Here is a 27933-nt window from a genome sequence, read left to right on the forward strand (position 1 = left end):
GAAATAATCTAGGAAGTGGGAAAAGAAACAAAAGGATGTTTTAATATGTTCATTTCATTTATCAGATAAACCTTCTGGGGTGTCTACATGTCACCTGCCAGGCACTGTGGTAGACAAGGGGACATAGATGGAAAACCAGACCAGAGAAAAGCAAATAAAATAATCAGAGAGGTAGAAGAATAGAAATAGGATGCCTCCTTAACACACCAGAGCTAAAGTGCTTGCTGGAAAATGAAAGTTTGATGATGTGATTTAATAAAATGTTAAGATGATTAATTCATAATGTGTTACTGTATAGACTGGGGAGATTATTTCTTATTTATGCTAGATAGAAGCACATAAATCAGGAAAAAGGTATGTCTGGCTTTTACCTTTTCATGAATGCTTCCCTCCTTAAATCCTGCCCCACTGAACAGAACCGCCTGGAAAGGGCAGAGACTTGCAGGGGCGTCACGGGGAAGTGTGCAGACCTTTGCTTTCTATACTCTGCAATGAACAATTAAGATCATCAGACAACACCGGCTGCACAATGCATGAGCCTCAGGTGCGCTCAGCTCCTTTCTTAGCCTTTATCAGCTTTTCAGCACCTTCGGGAATCTGTCAAGTCTGTTTGGAGACTTCAGTTTGTGTTAGTGTAAGCAATGGCAGAATCAGGGGCCCTAGGATGTGGTCTGGACCACTCTCTGTTAGAGCAGGCGGGAGCCTTCAGGTGGAGGCATCCTGCATCTCGTGGGGAGAAATGGCCTGTGTAACTGCTCTGCTTCTATTTGGGAAACATTACCTCCCATGTTCTTTTAATTTCTCGATTTAAATCATCGGTGAACAATAATTTAATGAACATTTATTATGTCCATCTTGTTCTGGATAAATGGAAAGGAATTAAAGGAAATTCAAGTGGGACCTGAGACTCACAGTTCGTTTCAAAGTAGTCATTCACAAAAGCCTCTATCCCTGCCTCCTCCCCATGCCTTTCCCTTCTTTTGAAAGACAGTATGACCTACCATAAGAGCCACGTATATAGCAAAAGTGTATGTTCCTGAAAATATATAACTAATTATTTCATTGCTGTGGAACAAGGATAGGAAAGATGGAGTGGGGAGAGATTCTGGACCCACAAACCAGGGTAGAAATAGTTTTACAGTTTGGGGGAGTCAAGGAAGACACACATAAAGGATTCAATATCACTTGATTCAAGGGATCATATTCTTTTTGAGAGGAGGGAGAAGGATTTTCCAATATTTCTCCCTGGTGGGACCGTGTCACGCAGCCTCCTGTGAACTGAATGTCCCCTGCATCAGGGCTGTGACAATACAGAGATACACACAGCTGTGGTTGTAAAGTGTTGGTGCTGCTGCAGTACCGCCCCATGGAACACCATCTTCCACCAGCAGGCCAGCCTCTGCCACCTGGCTGAGTAGGGATGTATTCTTCCCGAGGCTCTGAATGGCTCCTGATGGAGATACTTGTACTTAACACTATCCACAGCTGAAGTGAGGGGTGCTTTTGCATTCCTTCCCGCTTGGTACTTAGTGGCCTAATAACTTCATCCAGAGCATTAGCCCATTCTCATGATTCAGGAAGTCCCAAGTTGGTATGGCGGTACCTTGGCAGTATGAGGGAGAAAAGTGAAATGAGGGCTAGGCCTTGTCACCCCAGCAAGCTGAGAAAGAAATTAGGTAAGGAAGTGAAGGCTTAAGGGGGAAGTCCATGCACGTCTCATGGCAGAGAGTGGGGACCCAATATTTTTTTTTTTTTCAGTAAATAGAGGAGACTTTGAAAACATTTAACTTGGTACAATCTTTCTGAGGAGCAACTCAGTCTCACATATTCCTTAATCCAGTCTTTTTATTTGCAGAAATTTACTCAAGAAAATAATGTCCAAGAAACTTTTAAAGAAGCTGTGAAGCCCTCCATCATAACACTGCTTCTAATCACAAAAATGAAACAAAACCCTATCCCCCCCAAAACAGACCTAATGACATTGAACAAATGTATTGTAGAGTTAAGAAATCTACAAAATAACATGCATAGTATAATTCTATTTTACATACATATACATCTATAGATCTAAGTTCTACAAAATGTCACCAGTCAGTAAACGGCACGATGGGATCATGAAGTTTATCTTTGATTTAACTTCTGTTTTCTAATTTTCTCTAATAAACATTATCTTCATAATACAAAATAAAACTTATTTTTAATTTAAAAAATCTCATTATTCCTTTTATTTGGTGTCCTCTTGAAATCAAACAGGGGTAATCTAATATATCTAGGCCTTAGGCATATAATAAATTTTATGCCTTCTTTTCTTTATAAGAGTTTTAAAAACAAATAAAATAATCAAACTAGGCATTAAGCCCATATGATTTTTTTTCGTGATTCTGTATTTACTCATGCAGTGGGTTTTCTGAATTTATTTTTTTTTTTATCATCTCAGTAAAAACAGAAAACTATGCTTTTCTCAATATAAGAGCCTAGGAGGTAACAAGGAAGACCCAGACCTTGATCAGACAAATAATTCCACAGGCAGATGAGCGAAAAAGGAATGGTAAAATCTCTGTGGAGAAATGGTGGAACCTTCAGCTCTCACATCTTGAAAAGTTCAGACACTTATTCTTATTTTCGAGAAAAATAGCTCAGCAGTTGTAGTTGATGTGATCTTGTTGATACTCTTGAAACTCCGGATTTGTTTTCTTAAAGAAGGTTTCATATAATGTGTTATTGCCTGAAGGTATTTGCAGGTGTAGTCAATATCTATTAGTCAAGCTCAAAACCCTGGCTTAGATCTGGTTTTGGAGTTGACTGTGAGGCTACTAAAATTCTCTTGACCAGCAACCTGGAGTGAAAGGGCAGAAATTTTTATCCATATTTTCTGTTTGCCATCAACAGCCGGCAAACCCTCAAATATATACTCAACCTTCTTTGAGGATGGTGAAGAGTGCTGATAGACACATCGATTTCACTCAACTATAAACAGGAATAACATGAACCAGAGTTTCACATTCCAGTGGTCAACTACCCCATATTCAAGTTCCATTTTTCCTCACACTCTATTAGGAGTCTGAGTCCTTCCCAGCCCTTCAAGATTCTGGAAACGTTGGACTGGGTTTTTAAAAGCTGTGAGGTTGTAGCACGCAGCCAATGTAAGACTTGCCTTTGTGAACCGCTGTGCCCCACAAGTTCCCTTCCTTTGTCCTCTGAAGAAGGCTAGTGCTGGTAAACCAATCTTCTTGCAGCTCCCTTTCCACTGTAGGTGATGGGAGAAAGGTGAAAAGTGGGGTATGTAACTTTCGTGATGCACACCTTTTCTTTCTGATGCATGAAGAACTCCAGGAAAATTTGCCTAAGCCATGCCTACTGTCTTCCTACAGCTGAAGAGAAGGCTTTACTCAGTGGTTGTTTACCAGAATGAGTAGAAAACCTGAGTGAATGGAAGCTGGGGCTCAAACTTGGAATGCTAAGGGGAACTTCAGTGTTTTCTAGACTAGCCGCTTACTATATATTTGGAAAAATTACATAATCTCTAAGTCTCAAAGTGCTCATCTATAAAGCAGAGATAATAACCGCCTGGCAGGATGGCTGAGGATTATGTGAGTAACTACGTGCAAAACATCTGATACCATGACATGCCACATGGATTGACTTCTATCTTCAGGTCCTAAGGGAGAGGGGCCCCTGATGAGGCCTGGGAGGGAGGATTCAATGGTTAAGTCCACTCGTAGGATCTGCTGGTGTAATGTCACCCCACACTCAGGATTCTCTACCTTCATGCCAGCTTTTCCAAAGATGTCTAAAGCATTTTGGCAATAAAAAGAAAAATAGTAGTCTTGATCTGGCCTAATTTTTAGAAGAAGAAGTCAAGTTGCACAGATTCTTTTTCAATTCTTCCTAAATTTTTGATACTTGCTGCAAATGCTGGACAAGACAAAGAAGTAAAAGAGCAAATATGATACTGGTAATTTTGAAACTTCAGGCAAGTTAAGATTGACTACTTGTTTCACTGGTGATCATTGATTCAAGATACTGAAGTATAGAGTAACACATTTCTAAAAGCAACCAAAACCAATACAACACATATTTACGTATGAGATTAAATAACACTTCAAAATAAAGGTTTTTGTCAGCCACTAACAAGTCCTTGTCCTTTTGCCCTGCTTGTTTTGTTCTAACACACTTGATGATATACCTAACACTTTATAGTTTTACAGGATGTTGGGCATTTTCCCAAAAGAATACTCTCACAAGAACAAAAAAATGCAAAGTACTATACATATACAATGTTATTCTTATTACATTTTTATAAAAATTTCTCCAATTTGAATTGCTGTAGGGAGATTCCCAATGAACTGGCCTGGGTTCCATAAATCCCTTGTCTGTCCGTACAGCATATTGACTTAGGTGAGTGGTTTTTAGCCTTTTGACTGTACATTGGTATTACCTGAGGAGATTTGAAAACCAGAATCTGGATCCTTCCCCACCCACCAAGATTCTGGAAACATTGGCTTGCGGTTTTAAAAGCTGTGAGGTGTTAATTTGCAGTCAGAGTGAACTGTATCAGGTGAAGGTAACACTTAGTACCTCTGTGAACCACTGTGGAGATTACCTGTGTCTAAGGTGTTCTTTGCCTCCTCTTGACCTCATTCTAAATGTGAGTCTTCATGGCTCCTGGGCCACAGAACCTTGAGCCTTTGTGGTAAGTGTTGTCTAATAGGATTTTGGATCATCAAGTCAACTCTCTCATAGCAGAGTCTTCCTCATTGCTTACTTAAGGACTAGGGAAAGGGAAATGAGCTAAGTGAGGAGATGCTGCCTATTTGACATACAGGAAACTAATTTTTTTAATATAACAGATTCTTTCCTTTTTTTTTTTTTAATTTTTTCTTCAGTGCTGGGGACTAAACCCAGGGCTTGGGAACCCAGGGCCTTGTACATACTAGGCCAGTGTTCTACCACTGAGCTACCCCACCAGCCTTACTTGTTTATTTTACCGATTTTTCTTTCTTTCTTTCGTCTATTCCTTCAGCTTTGATTTATGTTTTCCTAAATATTAATTTCCTCTGTGGATATTGTCACCTCTGTTCCTTCACTGATGATGATATTTTAGCAGCAGACTAGCTGTTATTAGCAACTTGTGAAAAGTTTGGGGAGGGGAAGATCACAGAGCAGTAAGATCAGATTCCATGCTTTGGCAGTTAGAATAAAATGGACAGTCAGCCCGTGGCTCTGATGCCATCTTTGCTTCATCATTTAAACACCACTACTTTAGGTAAGGAAATTTATGTTAGATGCTCACAGAATCCATTTATTATTATTCCTTTCTGACACAGTCCCATTAATACAGTCATCCATGTATCTTTGTCAGGACTTCCCAAATAAAACAAATTCAGTGTAATGTCAAAACTTGATGGATGTCTTATCTTTTTTTCCCTTCAAAACAACACATTTTCTAAATGCCCCCAAATACACTTGGTGCTTATAGTCTGCTTTTGGAGAATCAAGATTACACCAGTCTGTAGGAGGAGCATTCATATTCAGCACTTATTTTGATTGTTTCAGTAGTTGAAAGAACCACTCTTTGAAAACAGATGTGTCAAAATGTTTCTGGCAAAGCTGGACCTTCATCCTAAGTCACTGTGTCATAGTGAAAACCCAATGTGGGAGGAAAGACCAGCATTTGGATTACTGACCTCACATTATTTCCTCACATACCTCCTATACCAAGATTCTTTGGCCAGTTGAAAATCATTGATTTGCTTTTTTTGATGATACAAACTGCATTCATTAATTTGGCCCATCCAACTTGAGCAAACCACTTCATTAATCTAAAAAGAATGAAAAACAACATGTGACACAGACTGCTATAAGTTCCTTGCAAATAGCATTTAAAAGCAGAAAAGCAAATGATGAAATTGGGGCTGGCGACCTTGCATACTTAGTCCTCTGGCTGTTTTCTGAGGGGCCAAAGGATACTTTGAGTCCTCCCATTTCAGGGAACCCTAGGCAATTGCTGGAGGCAGAATCTGAATGGCAGTCATCATCTGTCTGGTAAGGCATGCTTTCAGACTATTGTCACATACAGCAGTAAAATTGGAATGGTTTGTTGTGACTAACTGGACAGTGTCTGTTGTAAAGTTCTTCTTCCTATATAGAAAACAGGAAGCCATGAAATGGCACTATTCCTGCCCAAGGCAGCCTCACAGCATGGTGACCTACTACTTTGTCTGCCTGTCTTCAAATGTTTCTGGGTTCAGCAGTTCAGCAAAACAGTATTAGCAACACGTCCTACCTCATCACTAAACTGCTCCACTCTAAATCTATTTATAAAAGCACGTAGTTCTAGCCACAGTTCCGCAAAAGTGGGGAGAACTTCCATGGTGGTGGAATTCAGGCAAAACAGCGGTGAACATTTTTGGAGTAATGCATATTCTACCAAGAGAATCAGCCATGAAAAAGCAAACAAGGTGGGAGGACATCACACTGCAGATTGGGAGACAATTTTACAAGACTCAATGCCACAAGAAGCTGACTTTGTGTTTCTACTCTAAGTAACACAAACATTTAAAGGCAATCACAGTCTACTTGTCCCAGGTCCCCCAAACAGGTGCAGGTCAGTAATCCGAATGCTGTTCTTTCCTCCCATATTGGGTTTTCACTGTGACACAGTGACTTAGGATGAAGGTCCAGCTTTGCCAGAAACAGGAAAGGCACTCTTTTTTTTTTTTTTTAGAGAGAGAGAGGGAGAATTTTTTTAATATTTATTTTTTAGTTTTCAGTGGACACAACATCTTTTATTTTTTATGTGGTACTGAGGACCAAACCCAGTGCCATGAGCATGCCAGGCGAGCGCAATACGGCTTGAGCCACATCCCCAGCCCAAGGCTCTCATTTTGACACATCTATTTTCAAAGGGTGGTTCTTTCAACTACTGAAACAATCAAAATAAGCTGCTGAATGTGAATGCTCCTGCAGACTGGTGGAAATTACTTTGTAACATCAGGAACCCTTGATTGCTTATGTGTATGACTGTGTTCTAACTCTTCTTACACTAAAAAAAAGAAAAACAGACCATAGTTCAGATTTCATTCAAATTTACTTGTGGAAAGAAGCCATGGAAGTCATCCTTAGATTCTAGTCCTTGTCTGAACTTAAGCATTGAAGGTTTGAAAAAGCACTACAATTGACTCTGAAATACTTATTATTCTTGTAAATATACCCTTACGTTTGTCATGTGTAAGAAATGCTTTCACTGAGTTTAGTGTGACAATTGACATCTCCGGATTCACCACTACCTGTGCCTTTGTGGAGACAGGACAAATCAATATTCGCATTTATTTAGGTTTCCACTACCCCAGCAGGTAGTGGGAGCAGGAAGCGACCTAGAAAGGAAGATGATGACCAATACTTGGTGCAACTTTAAAGCAGATGTCTGATCAGTTGGTTTGCCTGAAGTACAAAATTATATAAGGTTCGGTATTTTCCCTATTACTTTCAGTTAACATGAAGTATGTGGGAACAATTGTCTAATTGAATGAAGTTCAGTTACAAAAAGGTTCTCCACTTCAAGACAAAATCTGAGGTAGTAAATCGGTTCAAGCTCAAATCAAAACCCGAGAGGGCTGTACCACTGAGAAATGAATTGTCTCTACATTCAAAATTGCTCAACAGCATTGGCGGGGCTCCAGAGATAAGCAGGCAGTGCTTGGACTCTGTATTCCCTATCCACAGTTCTGATTGGTAACAGAAGTGTTTAATTTAAGTAAAAATCTATCTCCCTTTAAGGATCTAAAATGTAGAAGAAAAGCAAAAAATAAATTTTAGGATAATGTTTATTTATCCAAATAGGTCACACCATAGTCCCCATATGGCTTTCTGTTTCACAATCATCCCTTTACAAACAATGATGAATCTTTAATGAAAGTTAAATTTATAAACACTGTAAGACAGTTCAGGAAATATGTAGTTAAAAAAAAATGAAGTCCACAAACTACAAATATTTTGCTAATATACAAACTGTCAATTTGGCAAATGCAAGCTACTTAACTGGTTTATTTAATGTGGGAATTTTTCTAAAAAAATTCAGTTGGGGTAAGTGATATATTTATGCCCTTTGACAAAGATGACAGGTATAGTATTGTTGTGACTAAAAAAGAAGTATATAATATTACTGCTTTGGCTCATTAAATTTCACAGAATATGTAAGATTCTGCCATGTCCAATGAGTTAGGCAAATGTAATAGAAGGTGCAGTGGGCTGAAACACGTTTTCATCATACAAATCTTCTGGTAGTTCTTCTTCATCTCCATCAGGAAAATAAGTAGGGAATGGTAAATTTTTACTGAAATCCTTATATGCAGGCAGATGAGAATCTCTGATCTGGGGGGAGAAGGCAAAAATTTATTAATAAGTGCTACCAATTAAGCTACTTAATGGTAGGGTAATGGTGCTGGGGATTAGTTGCCTAGCATGTACAAGACCTACATTCAGGTAGGGAGAAGGTAGTCTATTTTACCTATTATTGGGGGAGGATGGAGGAGGTAGTATATTTACCTATTATTTATGACCAAAGATTATGTTTTCCTACATTATTTTTGGATACAAATGACAACTATTACATATGCACAGTAAAAAGAACGTAATCAATGCATTCTTTTTAATTCCAATAAATCTAGTTAATCCAATGACAGAGAACAATCTCACTCTAGTTAATCAGCTACCTCATAAGAATAAAATCACCTACTATCAATTTATATTTTATCATAACATAAATTAACTGTCCAATAGTTAAATCATATTTTAAGATTACTACTCAAATATAAACTACATCCAGATTCACTTTTCAAATATAAAGAGCTGATATAAACTATAAACCTGATACCTAACAATTACCCATTTTATTATTTACTTACATTGTCTATTTTTATAAATTTATTTTCTACATTTTATAGAATATTTTTTTGAGCTGAGATTTTAAAACATAAAATTTACTAGCATTTTTGTTAATCTAAGAATACATAACTAAAAATGTCACCTTTTATTTAGAAAATTAGCTTATATTTAGTAAATGGCATTCTTACTGAGAAGTTAAAGAGAATAATATTTAGCAAAAACAATAAGGAACTGATATCTCTATGATAGATTTTAACTCTGTATGTTCTAAAAAATTCTAATTATGCCTATGATTTCATAATTTAGTACTGATATTGACATGATCTAGAATGTTTGGTTTTAGTTTTAGAAAAATTATTGGGTTCTTCAAAGCTTCTGACTCATTCCATAGTTTTTATTGAGAAAGAAATTTAAAAAAACATGTAATTATATACACAGAATAAAATAAGGCATATTCATTTTGGCAATTAAGAAATGAATAATTTAGTTGAAGTAACTACACAGCTGCTCTGAACAAATATAAAAAATTTGGTTTATTTTAATCTCTCTCATTAAAATTATTCCAAGAAATGATCAGTAAAGTTGCCCAGAAGAAAATAAACTTGTTTATTATTTTCTAATTCACTAATTTTGGGTTGGCCCTTAAGTAGGAAAAAAATACCAATAACACTTAACTGGGGGAATATTTTAGACAACAGAAACACTGATAATATATTCTAAGTATAAATGCTACAGTACTATAACTTACTGATTTGAAACATGATATCTCATGTACATATTTCTGTCTTGGTGATTCTAAAATTGAAAGCCAAGTCTCCAGTCCATCTTTAATAAGGGTATAAGACTGAATGGTCTGTATTTTTCTGTAATTTTACCCTGGCTTTACTGTTTCCCTGCCTTTGCCAAGAGTCTTTCAACTATTCATCCCCTTCATTTTACATTTCTGACTTCTGGCAACCTAGTTCGCATCCTTTAAAACCAAGCAAATATGGAAATAAACTTCAATTCTGTATTAGGACACAAGAACAAACATAAACAAGTAGTATTTAATAACATATAGCACATCATGTGGAAATAATACTTCTTTAGGTTCTCTTTTTAAAATTTTTTTATTAGTTGCACATGACAATACAATGAGCTTGACATACAATTGAATTAAATGGGGTATAATTTGTCTTTTTTCTGAGAAATTTTAGGTTCTTTTTTATTTATTTTTTAAATTTTATTTCTTTTTTTAGTTGTAGATGGACACAATTCCTCCCTCCCTCCCTCCCTTCCTTCCGCTGAGGATCGAACTCAATGCCTTACACGTGCTAGACAAGTGCTCTACCATTGAGCCACAGCCTCAGTCCTCTTTAGGTTCTCTTAATAGATTCATTGAATCAAAACAGCAATAAAGAAAGCACTCATGCTAACTAAACAGGTTGGTCATTCCTTAGACTACCTTTACTAACTTTAGAATCTCAAAAGCAAAAGTTATTGGCAGCCCAGAACTGCGAAGCAGCAAACTTCCTGAGAAGTGAGGCGTGAGGCAATGTTAATAAATTTGTCTGCCCCCAGCCAACTGCTCAATCCCCACTACTAAGGCGGCGGGGGGGGGGGGGCCTTCACCTGCTTTCACTGGAATAGAAATAATAGAGTGAAAAGACTCAGGAAGCAGTTGATATTTAAAAAGCATACACAAAAGATATTCCCCCAAACCCACATATTAACCTTTGGGACAGACAATAGACAATTATTTAGCAACATGTCTCAAAAGTTTTTTTCTTTTTTTATTGAAAGAGGGTTGTTGTTAATATATTTTCAAGTGTTAACTGTAGACATTTCTCAAAATATATTTATTTATTTTTTGATTTTATAAGAAAATTTATGATACAAATGAAAAGTAGTAATTCAAATCTTAAAAAAGGTAGAAAATAAACTAGCTATGCATTTATAAATATAAAAAATGAACCCCACTATTATGTAAAACTATAATGCACTAAAACTACAAATATATATAAAAAAGTATAAAAAGATGGAAACAATTTTACAATGACAAGGAATTGAGATCAATTTTATATAAAAACACGAAGTATTAAGAGTTAGTCTGGGGATGTAGCTAAGTGTCAAAATATATTCAGACTCCTCTTTCTAGCCTTCAGTGTGCCTACCGAATACTTTTCATAAGAGCAAACCATCATCGGTTAACAAAGTGGATAGAGTTTTTGGAAGCAATCATTTATTGAAGTGGATGGTAAATATGACTAATTAGTATTGCTGGTTATAAACCATTTGTAACAAAGAGACCAGAATAGCATTGTATGTAGTATAGTTTTCCCAAACAGTTGACCTATTCCTCCTGCTGGGGTCAAAGGGGTTATGCGGCCTATGAAGTCCCAGCAGTGGTGAGGGTCAGCTAGAAAGCCATTGGAGAACCTGGTGTGCACTCGGGCAGAAAAGGAATACGTGAGAATATTCAAAGATTAATGTGCTATCCAGTATAATCTTATTGCGGAAAGTAATCATTTTTTTCTTCCTATATTAAGCTTTGGTTTTCATATCCTGTAACAAATCTGGAATGTAGAGCTAGGGATACACTGAATTATGAAGCTTAAAATGTTATATATGACTGGATTATTAGGGACTGAAAGCTTACTTTGAAACATGAAAACTCAGGGAAAAAATAAAAATCTGTAAAAATTCATCAATAAATTTTTTTCTTTAAAGTAAATGAGAATAATCTAAGCAAGATGTATTTCAGAAAGGGATTTTTAAAAAGCAAAACTTAATTACTGTAAGATTTAAAAAATATATATTTTATGCTAGTAATGGAACCCACTTTAGAAATGAGAAAATATATAACGAAACACCCAATTTAAGAAAACTGAGGTTTAGCTGGTCATGGTGGCACATGCCTAATAATCCAAGATACAGTAGAAGTAGGAGGAGCCCAAGTTAGAATCCAGTCTGGACAACTTAGTAGGAACCTGACTCAAAATTTAAAAAATAAATAAATAAAATAAAAAGGGCTGGGGATATAGAAGTTCAATCCCCAGTATCACAAAAATACAAAACAAAAAAATGCCAACACACTAACCCTGAGGTTTTTTTCTTTCCATGGCTATTAGAAAATAAACGAAGAGTGTACTTCTAGAAATAACTGACATCACTTCTACTACAAATTTATTTTCAGAACAGAATACTCAAAACTCAGAAGTGACAGAATTTGGATTATGTTGGCCTAAATCCCAGATGGAATAATAATTTTGTATTTTATTTGATGGGAATAAGTTGCTGAGAGTTAAATAGTTTTTTCTTCAAATTCATCTGTACAACATGTCTGGTGTTTTTCTTTACTTTTTGAATTTTTCTAAAATAAAAATACATATTTTAGGAAAACACTTAATGATGTAATCAGCAGTGATAGCACTAATTACTAAACTGTTATTTACTAAAGTGTTCACCTCTATCCACCTTTCTGGATGGACTCTGTAATTCCCAATTCACACATTTCTAGTTTCTCTGTCAAAATAACTCTCAAAAAATAAAAACTATTGTTTTTTGGGGGGGAAGAACAGAAATACATTGATATTTTGGCAATAGTTTAATATCTTCCTTTTAAAAAAATTTTTAATTTTTTTAAATTAGTTATACATGAGAAAACATTTGTACTTTTTTTTGGAACTGGCTTATTTTGCTTAACAAGATATTCTCCAACTCTATCCATTTACTGCCAAATGTCATAATTTAATTCTTCTTTATAGCTGAGTAATATTCCATTGTATATATACCACATCTCCTTTATTCATTCATCCATCGAAGGACATCGAGGTTGGTTCCATAATTTAGCTATTGTGAATTGAGCTGCTATAAACATTGATGTGGCTGCATTACTGTACTATGCTGATTTTAAGTCCTTTGGGTATAAATCAAGAAGTGGGATAGCTGGGTCAAATGGTGGTTCCATTCCAAGTTTTCTGAGGAATCTCCATACTGCTTTCCAAAGTGGTAGCACCAATTTGTAATCCCTCCAGTAATGTATGAGTGTACCTTTTCCCCCCATATCCTTGCCAATATTTATTGTTGCCATTCTGACAGAAGATGAAATCTTAGTTTTGATTTGCATTTCTCTAATTGCTAGAGATGTTGAATAGTTTTTCATATATTTGTTGACCGACTATATTTCTTCTTCTGAGAAGTGTCTGTTCAGTTCCTTAGCCCATTTATTGATTGGGTTATTTGTTTTTTGGTGCTAAGTTTTTTGAATTCTTTATTCTAGAGATTAATGCTTTATTGAAGGTGCATGTGGTAAAGATTTTCTCCTAGGCTGTAGGCTCTCTCCTCATGTTATTGATTGTTTCCTTTGCTGAGAAGCTTTTTAATTTTAATCCATTCCATTTATTGATTCTTGATTTTACTTATGCTTTAGAAGTCTTGTTAAGGAGGTCGGATCCTAGGCCAACATGGTGAAAATTTGGGCCTAATTTTTTATTGTATTAGGCACAGGGTCTCTGTTCTGGTGCCTAAGTCTTTGATCCACTTTGAGTTGATTTTTGTGCAGGGTGAGAGAGAGAGGTTTAATTTCATTTTGCTACATATGGATTTCCAGTTTTGCCAGCACCATTTGTTGAATAGGCTATCTTTTCTTCAGTGAATGTTTTTGGCACCTTTTTCTAGTATGACTTAACTGTATTTATGTGGGTTTATCTCTATGTCCTCTATTCTATAATACTGGTTTACTAGTCTATTTTGGTGCCAGTACCATGCCAGTTTTGTTACTGTAGCTCTGCAGTATAGTTTAAGGTCTGGCATTGTGATGCTTCCTGCTTCACTTTTCTTGCTAAGTATTGCTTTAGCTATTCTGGATCTCTTATTTTTCCAGATAAATTTTATGATTACCTTTTCTATTTCTATGATGAAAGTCATTGGGATTTTAATAGGAATTGCATCAAATCTCTATAACGATTTTGGTAATATGGCCATTTTGACAATATTAATTTTGCTTATCCAGGAGAATGGGAGATCTTTCCATCTTCTGAGGTTTTCTTCAATTTCTTTCTTTAGTGTTTTGTAGTTTTCATTGTAGAGGTCTTTTCACCTCTTTTGTTAGATTGATTCTCAGGTATTTTATTTTTTTTTTTGAGGCAATCATGAATGGGGTAGTCTTCCTAATTTCTTTTTGTGGATTCATTGCTGATGTACAGGAATGCATTTGATTTATGGGTATTGATTTTATATACTGCTACTTTGCTGAATTCATTTATTAGTTCTAGAAGTTTTCTGGTGGAATTTTTTGGATCTTCCAAATACAGACTCATGTCATTGGCAATATTACCTATTTGTATCCCTTTAATTTCTTTCTTTTGTCTAATTGCTCTGGCTAGAGTTTCCAGGATGATGTTGAATAGAAGTGGTGAAAGAGGACATCCTTGTCTTATTCCAGTCTTTGAGAAAATGCTTTCAATTTTTCTCCATTTAGAATGATGCTGGCCTTGGGTTTAGCATATATAGCTTTTACAATGTTGAGGTATGTTCCTACTATTCCTAGTTTTGAACCAACCCTGCATCCCTGGTATGAACCCCACTTAATTGTGGTGCACTATCTTTTTAATATGTTTAATACCTAATATTTTCTTTATAGTCCTAAAGATCCTTTTACGTACTAGCTCTACTCTTTCACAGGTTCTTGTTTTTATAGGCGAAGGACTTAAGATTACTCTGTAATGCTCCCCCCCACAACCCCCAGGTGCTTTTAAGAAGCAAAAGAAAACATTTGGAAAAACACCCATCTACTTGGGTCAAAGGAGAATTTATGGCACATCTATGAACAAGACAAAATAAAGACAGTTATACATACCTTTACTAAACAATTTGTATGTCCAGGTACAGAGCCATTTACATAGATTATATTGTGCTTTGTGTTTATTCTCCACACCTAAAACATAAAATGAAACCAACCTTTAAAAATTAAAATTTGATAATATGCTTATATTAAAATAAGGAGTATGTTATAAAAGGTGAGAAGGTAACCTATGAAATTATTAGCACTTCAAATGTTGAAAAAGAACTGAAAAACTTCAAATCCTATTTGATGATTTATAATATAACACCATAACAGATATGTCTTACAGAAGAAATAGAAAATTCTCATTTAAAATAGAAATGTGGCTGGATGTGGTGATGCATGCCTATAATCCCATGAACCCAGAAGGTTGAAGCAGGAGGATCACAAGTTCAAAGCCAGCCTCAGCAATTTAGAAAGATCCTAAGCAACTTAGTGAGACCCTGTCTCAAAATAAAAAACAAAAAGCTGGGTATGTAGTGTAGTGGTAATGCACCCTTGGTTAAATCTTCAGTACCAAACCAAACCAAACAAAACAAAACACAAGAAATCCGAATGATGAAGACTACTCAAATATCTCAATGCACTCTGTTGGAACCATTAAGAACAGCCAAATGAAAATTCAATGGTTCTTCTTAGTTAATACTGGCTTGTTGCAACCCGAAACTAGGAGTTCACAATTCACTAGATCTAATTTCTAATATAAGTGGGATGATCAGTAGCCTTCAAAAAGATATTCATAATGACTATGGCATTCACTGGTAAATGGATGGGTCTGAAGACTCTTGTGGTAAGCCAGTCCCCAAAAGTCAAAAGTTGAATGTTTTCTCTGATATCTAAAAGCTAATCCAAAATAAGGGGGGAGGGATTAAAAAAAAAAAGTAAGATCAGTGGAGTAGACAGAGGGGAATAAAAGGAAAGGAGGAATAGGATAGAAAAAGACAGTGGAATGACTCTGACCTAACTTTCCTATGTACACGTATGAATATACCACAGTGAATTTCACCATCTTGTACATCCACAAAACACTAATGAAACAAAACAAAACAAAACAAAAACTCAACTGTAATTCAATAGTAGAGAGATCGGAGAGGGAAGGGAACAGGAGGCGAGAAGAAGGCAGGCAAAGGGAAAATACTGGAGACTGAATTAGAACAAATTATATTCCATGCTTTTATAATTGTCATAGTATATTCTTTTGTCACATATAACTAAAAAGAACCCAAAACAAAACAAAAAACCAAAACAATCTTCACACAGAGAAAACAAATTACACAAATGAATGGTCAAGAAATGATACTGAGAAAATAAAATATTTTGAGAAGAAATAAAAATTTTACCCATAGCTGATACTTAACAATAGCTCAGTATATTTTTTAAATACTAAAGAAAATGAAATCTCACACACACACACACATACACACACACAAAGTGACAAACTGATGGGCTTTGGTAAGTTAAAAAAGGGTAAAAAAGTCTTAGATTTATCTCATGGTTAATTTTAGGTGTCACTGTGGACTACTATGAGAACTAGAAAAGCATCACTTTTGGGTGTATCTGTGAGGACATTTCCTGAGATTAGTGTGAAAGTGCATGGACTGAGTATGGAAGATTCCTTGCCCAATGTAGGTGAGCACTGTCCAAATGGCTGCATGCCTACCCTACTCCCCTTCAAAACAAAAAAAGTCAAAGAAAAATATTTCTTCTCTCCCGCAGCCAGGACATTGCCTTATATATTAATTAGAATTCTAGGCTCTCTGGACCTTGGACTCTAGTACTTATATCAGCAGCACCACCATCCCTTCACATCTCCCTGCCCAATTCTCAGGTTTTCTGTCTCGACTGAGAATTCCATCACTGGGTTCCCTGGTTTGGAGGCTTTTGGACTAAGCCAGGATACAGGGATCCCAGGAGTTCCACCTTGCAGCTAACCTGTTGTAGGACTTTTCAGACTCAATGATCATGTGAGCAATTCCCCTCAAATATCCTTTTATGAATGTATCACATCATTTATCTAACTATCAGTCTATCTAACCATTCATTCATCCATCTCTCTCAGGAGAACCCTAGTACAATTTAGTTATATAAAATTTGAAAACAAATCACATATAAGATGTATGTAGAACAGAGACTGGAAGAACATGTATTGGTTAGTAATTATCTTTGGGTGCTGTTTCTATGGGTGTTTATTTTCTCTGTACTTTCCATGTTTTGAAATATATATGCATACATATATAAACAGTAGTTGTTTTAACATAAAAAATGAAACGACACAGCACTCATTATAGTACAACTCATTTTCATTTAGCAATTACATACATTTTTCAAGTTAGTTGAAAACATAACTTCCCCTCTTTAAAATACACACATACACATAAGTACATATAATGTATCTTTTTGCAATCCTTTTGCAGTGTTTTTTTTTTTTTTCCACTCAATTTTGATTTGTCTCCTCTCTCCTTACTCAAAACCATCTGCCCACCCACACTTCTGACATATAACCTCAGACAATCTGGAATACAACCTCTCCACTTTTCTCTGTGACTATATAACAGCATAGCAATATGTACATATCGGAAGCTTCTGCTCATTTCTTTATAAAAATAGAGTATTAAACCTAATGTTCTGATTCTTACCTTTTTTTCATATAATATCTTGTGAAATCTTCCAGGTCAAATAGCAGATCACTGATTTTTTTCCCTTCTTAATGACTGTATAGTCTATGGCTTGGATGTTAAAATAAATAAATACTACCAGTATTACTACCATGACTACCCACAATACAACTCAACTCATGCATCTTCTATCTCTTAATTATCATAAAGCCTATTAGAACAGCAGTATATAAATACACATTAAATACATACTTTGATGCCTTTGCATTTACCTAATTTATTTTTAAAAGAACCATTTTACAAACTTACTTTCAGTCCAAATGATGTCCTATCTATGTTTCCCATTTGTCCAGGCATTTTAGTTCCAGGCCAGACTCTGGCAACATCCTAAATGAGAGAACCAAAGTTTTCAAAACTCTTGACTTCAAACAGTATTGGTCAAATTGTAACATCAATTAAGACTAGGAATTTTAAGTGTTTTTTTTTTTTCCCCTATTCTGCTAAGCCTAATAAAGAATTGAGATTGAAATGTACTTACTACTAGAGGATTTCCATTCCAAATTTGATTAGACTAACAAAATAAATAGGGACTTAGAAACAGAATTAGGATACAAACTCAGTAAGAGAATAGTAACTGACCTAATACTGGTTAAGAGGTAAAGGTAAAGGTAAAGGTGAAGGAAGGAAGGAAGGAAAGAAAGAAGGAAGGAAGAAAGAAAGAAAGAAAGAATACACACATATCAAATCACCACCTGAAGAAAAAGTCTGCGTAGCCTGTTTTCAGGTAATCTTCTGTATTAACTGACTTAATCCACGCTACTGCTGCTGGAATGGTGCTACTCCTCCTTGCTTTTGATGTCACTTTCCTTACCCAAATGCTTCAAGGTCAGAATTAGTTACTGGAATAGCTTGTCTTAGTTGTCTTTGATTCAAATAAATCAAACAACTTCACGCAGTCTCTGATAATGGCTAATAATTATACATCTAAGGAAACAAATCTGAATTACAGCTAAAATGGAAGGTTTCTCATGACATGAATTCTTAGACTAAACACTATTCTGTCAGCTACTCACAGGAACAGGTGAAACTCCCAGTAGAAGTGACTCCTCATAATTTCAGAGTTGGTTACTATGTAACCAACATAACTCCAAAGACAATTCTGAGTATAATAGACCAAGTATTCTACATATATATGGTTTGATAAGCACTGTATTTAACATTACTAAATCTTAGGATTACAAAGTCATTTATTAGCTAATCCTTAAGGAAAGTATATAAACAGTACAAGTATTTCAAGATAAATATCTCATTCCAGTCATAAGAGTAGGTTCCTCTATATGCCTAATTTTTTAAAGAGCTTTGTTAAGATATAATTCACATACCACACATTTCACCCCTTTAAATTAAACAATTTGATGTTTTTAAAGAGTTGTATATTACCACAATCAATTTTAGAATATTTTCATCAAGCCAAAACAAAAACCCATACTCATTTGTGGCCATTCCCAGCAATCTCCATAGCTTTTTGCAATCACTGACCTAATTTTGTCTTCATAGATTTGCCAAGGTCGGACAGTTCATATAAGTGGAATCATAAATGATGTAGTCTTTTTCAACTTGACATAATGTTTTCAAGGTTCATTCATGCTGCACTATGTATTAATGCTTCACTTCATTCCACTGCTAAATAATATTCTATTGTAGAGATAAATATCTAAACTGTTTTGACTGGGGGTATTATTATGAATATTAATATTCTAAATATTCATAAATGAATTTAGTGTGTATGTTTTGAGTACAAACTTAGGAGTAGAATTTCTGGGTCATCACAAAGCCAGCATTCCAATGAATACTCAAAGATATGCTACAGACAGAGGAACACAAAAATGAACTCCAAAGCTCCCAAAGAGATGAAGATCACTAGAAGAACAACTATCAAAATGAATCAAATTAATTAATTAGCAAACAAACCAAAATGTCAAGAAACAATACACATGTATCCATAACAACTGTGAATGTAAATGGTCTCAATTTCCCCCATTAAAAGACAGAGCCTGTGCAGTGGTGCATGCCTGGAATCCTAGTGGTTTGGGAAGCAGAGAGAGGAGGATTGTGGATTCAAAGCCAGCCTCAGTCACAATAAGCAACTAATCAACTCGGTGTAAATCTGCTTCTAAATAAAATACAAAATAGGGCTGGGGATGTGGCTCAGTGGTTGAATCCATATATATATATATACATACATATACATACATAGATTAGCAAAATGTATTAAAAAGCAAGATCTAATTATGTGCTCTTTGTAAGAGGCTCAACTTATAGGCAAAAACACCCACAAGGTAAAAGTAAAAGGATACAAAAAATATTCCATGCAAATGGAGTATGAAAACAAGCAGGTATAACTATTCTTGTACCTGGCAAATTTTACAATAAAAAACAATTAATCAAAAATGTTGATTATGTCTATAATCCCAGTGACTTGGAAAGCTATGGCAGGAGGATCTTAAGTTTGAGCTTAACCTCAGCAACTTAGCAAGACCCTGTCTCAAAATAAAAACTAAAAAGGATGTGGCTTAATGTTTAAATGCCCGTTTTTTTTTTTCCCTCTAAATATTTTTAGTTGTAGATGAATACAATATCTTTGTCTTTACTTATGTGGTGCTGAGACTCAAACCCAGTGTCTCACACATGCTAGGCAAGTGCTCTACCATGGAGCCACAACCCCCCTCCTCCACCCCCCAAAAATTAATCAGAAGAGACAAAGGAATGATCCAACAAGAAGATATAATGATAGTAAATATATATGCCTAAAATGTCAGTGTACCTAATATATAAAATAAAGTACTTCTTGATGTTAAATCCCGGATAGATCCCAATACAATGATTTCAGGGTGATTTCAACACATCCTTATCATCAATAGAGAGGTCATCCAAACATAAAATCAATGGAACTAACAGACATCTATAGAACATTTTGCCCTAAAACAACAGAATTTACTTTCTTCTCAGTATCTCATGGAATAGATACACGTTTTCTTCTGCTAGAAAAATCAACACTCCAGGTACTGACTTCTTTAAAAGCCCTAGAGCTCAAGAAATGAAACCAAGGATAAATAAATGAATGCCATCAAATCAAAATCTTCTGCGCAGCAAAGGAAACAAGAACATGAAGAGAGTCTACAGAATGGAAGAAAATCTTTGCCAGCTATTTCTCTGACAGTGGATTAACATTTAACATATAACGAACTCAAAAAAAACTTAACACCCAAAACCCAAAAAACCCAGTCAATAAATGGGCAAAAGAACAGATCTTTTTTTTAAAGAAACACAAATGGCCAAGAAATAAATTATATATATATATATATATATATATAAAGTTGATATCTCTAGCAGTCCAGTAAATGCAAATCAACACTACTCTAATATTTCATCTCATTCCAGTCAATGATAGAATATAAATAATAATAAATCCTGGTAAGAATGTTGGGGAAAAGGTAGATTCATAAATTGCTAGTGGGATTGCAAATTAGTTCAACTACTTTGGAAAACAATGTAGAGATCTCTCAAAAAACAAGAAATGGAATACCATATGAATCAGCTATCCCACTCCTTGGTTTTTATCCAAAAGAACTAAAATCAGAATACTATAAGACACAGCAGAACTCTTCACCATAACCAAATTATGGAATCAGCCCAGATCCCCATCATAGGTGAATGGATTAAGAAAATGTGGTATATATGAGTCTTTACTCAGCCATAAAGAACAACAAAATTATGGTATTTGCCATGGATGGAACAAGAACATCATGCTAAATGAAATAAGTCAGACTTACAAAATCAAGGCTCAAATGTTTTCTCTCTTAAGTGGGAGCCAGACAAAATAAGGGAAAAAGGGGAGGGGATTGGATATCATAAAGGGATTTTCAGTGGAGTAGCAGAAGGATATCTACAGGGAGGGAAGAGGGACGGGAAAGGGGAGGTAATGGGAAATGAAATGAACAAAATTATGTTATATGCATAAATAAATTTACCACAATGAATTCAACCTTTATGTATATATAGAAAGGATCAATCACAAATAAATAAATGAGCCAGGCATGGTAGTGCACACCCATAATACCAGTGACTAGGGAGGCTAAACCAGAAGGATTCCAAGTTCAAGGCCAGCCTCAGCAATACAGTGAGGCAGTAAACAATTTAGTGAAATCTTGTCTCACAATTAAAAAAAAAAAAAAAAAAAACCACAAAAAGGACTGGGAATGTGGCCAAGTGGTTAAACACCCCTGGGTTCACTTGCTGTAAACAAACACAAGCAAATGAGTGAAAGGAAAATGAGTAGAGGAAGGGGAACAGGGGAAAGAAAGGAGCAGGGGAAAGGGTGGGGAATCAGGACCAAAATGGAGTAAATTAAACTCCATTCATGTATGATTTTGTCAAAATGAACCTAACCACTGTGAACAACTAATGCTTCAATTAAAAAAAAATAATTACTAGGTCATACAATAACTCTATGTTTAAAGTTTAGTGGTGGTATCATCTTATATTCCTGCATTCAACATATGAGGGTTGCAATTTCTCTACATCCCATGCTAACATTTGTTATTATAGGTCTTTTAAGTTATAGCCATCCTAGGGCATGAAAGTTGTTATCTCATTGTGGTTTTGATTTACATTTTCCTAATGATTAAAGATACTGAGCATCTTTTTACATGCTTACTGGCCAATTATGAATCTTCTTTGACAAAATGTCTATTCAGATCCTTTGCCCATCTTTTAATTGGGTTACCTCTGGACTACTGGTTGTAAAAGTTCCTTATATATTTGGATATAAGTCTTATCAGATACATGATTTACAAATATTTTCTTCCATTCTGTGAGTTGTCTTTTCATATCTTGATGCATTTGTAGTTTTAAATTTTGGTGATGAAATGTAATATATTTTCTTTTGCTCCTTGTTATTATGGTGTTGTATCTAAGGCTTTTGCCTCTTAGGGCATGAATATTTACTCCTGTTTTTTCAAAAATGTTTTATAGTTTTAGCTCTTAAATTTGTCTTTGATCTACCTAATTTTTATAATGTATAATTTCATGATTTAAATTTAAAAAGAGCAGCAACATAAATTCTTATACTCTTTAAGAATTCTTATACTCTTTACCCTAATTTACCTTTTGTTTATGCTGTCCCACTTGCTTTACACTATCTACTCTCTCTACATCTTTCCCTAGGTCATTTGAAATTAGGTGGCAAACATTATGCTTGTTTATTTATAAGTATTTCCTAAGAACAAGGATATTCTCTTATGTAACCACAGTACAATTATAAAACTCAGAAAATTAAACACTATTATCATATCTATTATAATTTTGCCGTCTGTTCCAATAATATTCTTTCTCTTTCTCTTTGTCTTTCAGGTCTCTGAGACAGTGTTTCACTATGTTGCCTAGATTTGGCTTTGAACTCATTAATTCTTGTGGCCTCAGACTCCTGAGAGCTGGAATTATAGGCATGTTCCGCTGTGCCTGGCTCAATAATATTGTTTATAAGCTATTGTTTTCCGAGTTCAAGATCCACTTTGCAGTTACAAATTGCACTTAGTTGTTCTGTCTCTAGCCTCCTTAAATCTGGAATAGCTCCTCAGTCTTTCCTTGTCTTTCATGACCTTGAACATTGTTGAAGGTTACAAACCAATTATATTTTGTAGAGTATTGCTCACTTTGGGTTTGTCTGATGTTTTCCAATGATCAGATTCAGGCAGATACATTTTGGTAGGAATCAAATGATGGTGTTTTCATTTCTGGGAACCTTATCAGGGGGTACATTATGCTGGTTTATCTAACTACTGGTGATGTATAACTGATTACCTAGATAAAAATGTGTTATGTAGGTTAATCCCTTCCAAGGTTATTAGTTTTCAGACTATGTATATATCTAGTACCCATCAATTTGTTTACCATTTGTTTCAGCATCTATAAATGTTGGGCTGAATCATTTATTTCTATAATGACTGCCAAACAGTGACACTCTAAATCTATCATTCCTTCTATGTTAAATGGCATTATACTATAAGGAAGAGCATTCCCCCTTTATCCTATCATTTATTCACCTATTCATTCAGTTGATTATTATAGTGTGGACTCATGAACTCTAATTTTATTTGATGAATTCTTTTACTATAATTTTTAAATTTTAAGCCCAATCTGTTTCAGCCTGTTTAGGCTGGCTTCTATGTTCTTTCTGTGTGTCTGTCATTGTTTAAGCACTTCCTCGTTTTCTTGGATAAGATGTGTTGAGTTTGTTTTGTGTCTTCCAGTCCCATGTATTATTAAATAAGCCAATTATTCAAGGAATTCTTTTCAGTGGGGAATAGTCTTTAGAAATCAAGATCTGAACCCTAGGTATGTTCATTGCAATGGAATATTTTTGCTTTCAGGTCTTTCTAGCAGTCAGAGCTAAGATATAAATAACATACTCACACTTACATCTATTTCTTTTTATTTACACACAGAGTGAATAAATTACATAAAGATACCAATAATTAAAATTCAACACTACAGAGTTCATTCTAACTTCCCCCATTTCATGGCTTAATGACCTCCCTTAATATACTGTTAAAAACCTGGCTCCCATATATCAATGTTTACTTAACTTCTCAATCATCCAATTCACAGAAAATTACTTCAGACCTGCTGATACCATAGCAAAAAACAAGCCTAACTAGAATTTAATATTTGTACAGAGTACAATTTAAAATTATATACTACAGGTGTATACTAAACTACTGTGTTTAAAAGTTACTTGAGTTATTAGGGTTTTCCCCCTCCCTCTTCAGTGTAGTTATTATTCATCTGAAACACTTAAGTTCATTTTCTAATTATATTCCATTTTCTATTTCCCCTCTTATCATTGTTTTTATTTTGAAAATGTAAAACAACAATATGTTTTCAGAAGTAAAAAGTATAACTGAAAAGTCTACCCAATATAGTGTCATTCCTGCACTCTTAGGCCCTTCCACACTATTTCTATCCATCCCTTGTAGGTAAGCAATACCTTAGTTTCCAGTTTATCTTCCTGGCCCTTCTTTTTGCAAAAATATAAACCCTAGAAGTAGGATTGCTTTGACAAGCATAAATGCCTATGTTGTTTTATTAAATATTGTCACATTTTCCTTCCTAAGGGCTGTACTATTTTGTATTCCCATCAGGGATGTATGAGAGTGTCTGTTTTCTTACATTTTTGCTAACATATTTTAACACCCTTCATTAGACAATATGACAAAAATTAAGCAGCTTGATAATACAATCTGCTAGGTGAGAACATAGTATCTCAGAGTAGCTTTAATCTGTATTCCTCTTATTTTGAAAGAAATAGAATACATTACCAACATTTAGTGGCTGACCTTGCATTACCCTAGGGCTCCAAAGAACAAAATCTCTTTAGGCACTTTATGTTACACCACTTGGAGAGTAAGATTAAATTAGCAACATAAAGGGTCTTTTCTCCATATCATATCTCTTATTACTTATTTTCTCTTTACCATGGTATTTTCCTTGACAATCTTTCCCAACTGTTTTCTTTAAGGGAAAATGAATGTGTGGAGGAAGCCGTGAGGCCAGCTAGAAAGATGTCTTATTTTTGTAGATGGCTTCAATGTCTCATACAAAACACAGAGAAGGGAATGGGAAAGTAGGGAGGAAGGTACTAGGAATATGTAGAACAAAACTATAGCTCTGGAAAATGACTGAGTCTACGATCCACAAAAAGGTGTCCCACAAAAAGGTAACTCCACCTGGAGTCAGATTAAAATTATGTAACTTGATCTAAAGCAAAGATTGAGCACAACAGGTACAAAAGGCAACAGCATTAAAAAGAGCATCACTCTATACTTACACCAGTTGAAATAGCTCCAGGTCGCCTATGGGTTTTCGTTTGACCATGAGAGGCAGGCTGGCCTTTAAATCCCCATCTTTTCATGACACCTTGAAAACCTTTACCAATACTGAACAAAACAAACGTTAGAATTTACATAAGAATAGAGTGTAAAAATTCCCAATTGTATACTTTCTTGATAGTACCTTAAAGTTTGAACAAAGCTTCTTATCTAAATAACTAGAAAAGGCTATTCAAGCAAAACTGCAAATGAACATTCTCTGTCAGAGTTTTACCTCCTCCTCGAGTCTAATTCTATACAAAATGATTAATTCAAGATTATGAGATAGCAAGATAAGCACATCAACTTTTATCTGAACAAAATTTTTTACTATCATAATCTTGTGAAGATGATACAGTAAAAGTGATAAAGTTCTAGAAGTTCCAAAGTACTATATTACACACATGGTAAGCAGCCATTAAGATGAACCCTAAAGATTGCCCATCTCCTGGTACTCAAGCCCTCACTTAATTCTCTTCCTGTGAGTCTGGGTGGGTCTAGGGACTCATTTCTAATGAACAAAATATGGCTACAGCAATGAGAAGTCACTTTTGAGATTTGGTTACAAAGAGACTATTGCTTTCATCTTGGTATTCTCTTGCTTGCTAAGATGAAGGAACCCAACTGCTATCATATGAGACATGGGACTAGCATATAACTGAGGACCAGTCAATAACTGAGGTCCCAAGACTTGCCAACTACCATGTTAGTAAACTTGGAGGCAGATTCTCCCTGAGTCAAACCCTGAGATGACGACTGCCCTGGCTAACTCCTTGATTGCAGCTTTGTGAAAGACCATGAACCAGACACCAAGATAAGCTGTACCAGGCTTTCTGACCACAGAAACTATGAGGTAATGTTTATTATTTTAAGCTATTACGTTTTATAAAGGTTACATATTAGATAGCAAAATATAATTATTATAATAAAGCACTAAATAAAACAATTAAAATGCTCTAAATGCTAAGGTTCTTGCTCTCAAGGTTAAACGGGAAACCAATGGAGAAATTCAGAGAACAAAATTTTAAAAAAAAATTTTTTTATAGTTGTAGATGGACATCTGGCTTTTATTTATTTAGGATCGAACCCAGTGCCTCACATGTGCAAGCACTCTGCCACTGAGCTATAGCCCCAGCACCCAAAATTTCTTTTTAAAATAAAAACTCATTTTTAAATGAAATTATTTTATTTTCAAATTCTGTTGGCTAGAGAAACAGTATAAGATGTAGGTAGAGAGTAGGCAATACTTAGATTCAAGAATTATTAAAGTGTGTCTTTGAATGTCAAATGCATCAATACAAATGATACAATGCAAAAGCCAGGAGGAATTATAAGATTGTACCAGAAATGTTTTTACATACTCCTAAGATGAAGGTTTTTTCCCCACCTTTCATTAGATTAATATGTCAATATATTTTTAATGCAGCATTCTTTAATCTCAATGAAGTTAGCTATGATTACAGGCCAATTACAAAAAGGACCAAAAGAAAAAGATTATGAAAACCAAGCCATGCTATACATTTGTTAACACAGACTTATCAGAGAGGATGGACTGAAGAGAAAGCCTATATGAATAAAACAGTCTGCTTTAGATATATCAAGAATTCAACATAAAAACAATTATAAATTATGTGTAGAACCTAACAGATAGACATTATCAAATAACACATCAAAAGTTGGCTGTTTATGAATGTAGCTTATACCACTTTCTTTATATCAATCAACTGAACATACTTTGAAGCTATGCACATACTCTTTTTTTACCTCAAAAAATCAAAATAATGCTTATTCCTCATTTAAAGACCTAAAAATAGATATTCACTAAAAAACTATATAATTTTATAGAGATTAACATGTAAGAAAATAATTTCTTTACTGAAATTATGCTTCAGAAATTTAACAAATATTTCTGTTTAATAATGAATTTTAGAACACACATGAAAAATAAAGTACTTGCAATTAAAAACAAAAACAACAACAAAAACTAAGAGTCAATGGACTCATGCTATCATTTGGCAAGTAACACTTAAAAGAAAAAACTGGAGAGAGGGACCAGTAATACCACTCTAAAATGAATATTTTTTAAAAATGTCACATTTGAACCCTGGTCATTTTTGCTAGAAAGTTTTCTAGTTCTGAGTTCTCAAACTGGTTATCTCTTAAAAAGATAATGTGAATGAAATAAAATATATGCCAGGTAAATTACAGAAGAAACTGAGCTCATTTTAAGAGTAAATGACTACAAAATAAAAGTGGTATCCTTAAAGTACTAATTATCTGTCTGCTAATTACAGATTGTTTTTCAATCTAGTTCTAGAATACATCATGTAGTTATACTGTGTATAATGGGAATCTCTTCAGTAAATAACCTTTAAACAAAAGGACAAAACACAAATGACATGACAAATTACTGGTTTAATTCAGTTTAAGGAGAATAGAGTGCACCTGTTGCTCCATGGGTGGTACAGGTATCTATATTTTTACTTCTCTCAATTATCATCCAACAACAAAAATAAAATAGAAGCAAGAAATGAAGTAAGCTATACTTAGTACTCCCAGGCACATTTCAAGTATAACATTTTCAGTTCATATAGAATAAACTCTTTTTTTATTATTAATTGTTCAAAACATTACATAGCTCTTGACATATCATATTTCATATATTTGATTCAAGTGGGTT

General features: G+C 34.8%; 1 protein-coding gene across 3 annotated transcripts in view; it reads right to left on the bottom strand.

The window, feature by feature from the left end:
- Positions 1 to 1827: 1827 nt before the first annotated feature.
- Positions 1828 to 27933, bottom strand: part of Mrpl3 (mitochondrial ribosomal protein L3) — a 53433-nt gene continuing 27327 nt past the window's right edge. Inside the window, exons 7-11 of one of the 3 annotated variants that reach the window (XM_077795271.1) lie at positions 25214 to 25322; positions 17635 to 17712; positions 14726 to 14803; positions 5710 to 5822; positions 1828 to 3247 (exon numbers count right to left, since the gene is read on the bottom strand). In XM_077795271.1, the coding sequence (XP_077651397.1) occupies positions 3208 to 3247; positions 5710 to 5822; positions 14726 to 14803; positions 17635 to 17712; positions 25214 to 25322 (418 nt within the window). In that variant the 3' untranslated portion in view covers positions 1828 to 3207. Of the gene's footprint in view, positions 3916 to 5709; positions 5823 to 7808; positions 8374 to 14725; positions 14804 to 17634; positions 17713 to 25213; positions 25323 to 27933 lie in introns of those variants that run through there. The other 2 variants (XM_077795272.1, XM_077795270.1) reach the window with 2 other exon arrangements.

Source organism: Urocitellus parryii, chromosome 2 (assembly GCF_045843805.1).
Source record: "Urocitellus parryii isolate mUroPar1 chromosome 2, mUroPar1.hap1, whole genome shotgun sequence".
NCBI lineage: Eukaryota > Metazoa > Chordata > Mammalia > Rodentia > Sciuridae > Urocitellus > Urocitellus parryii.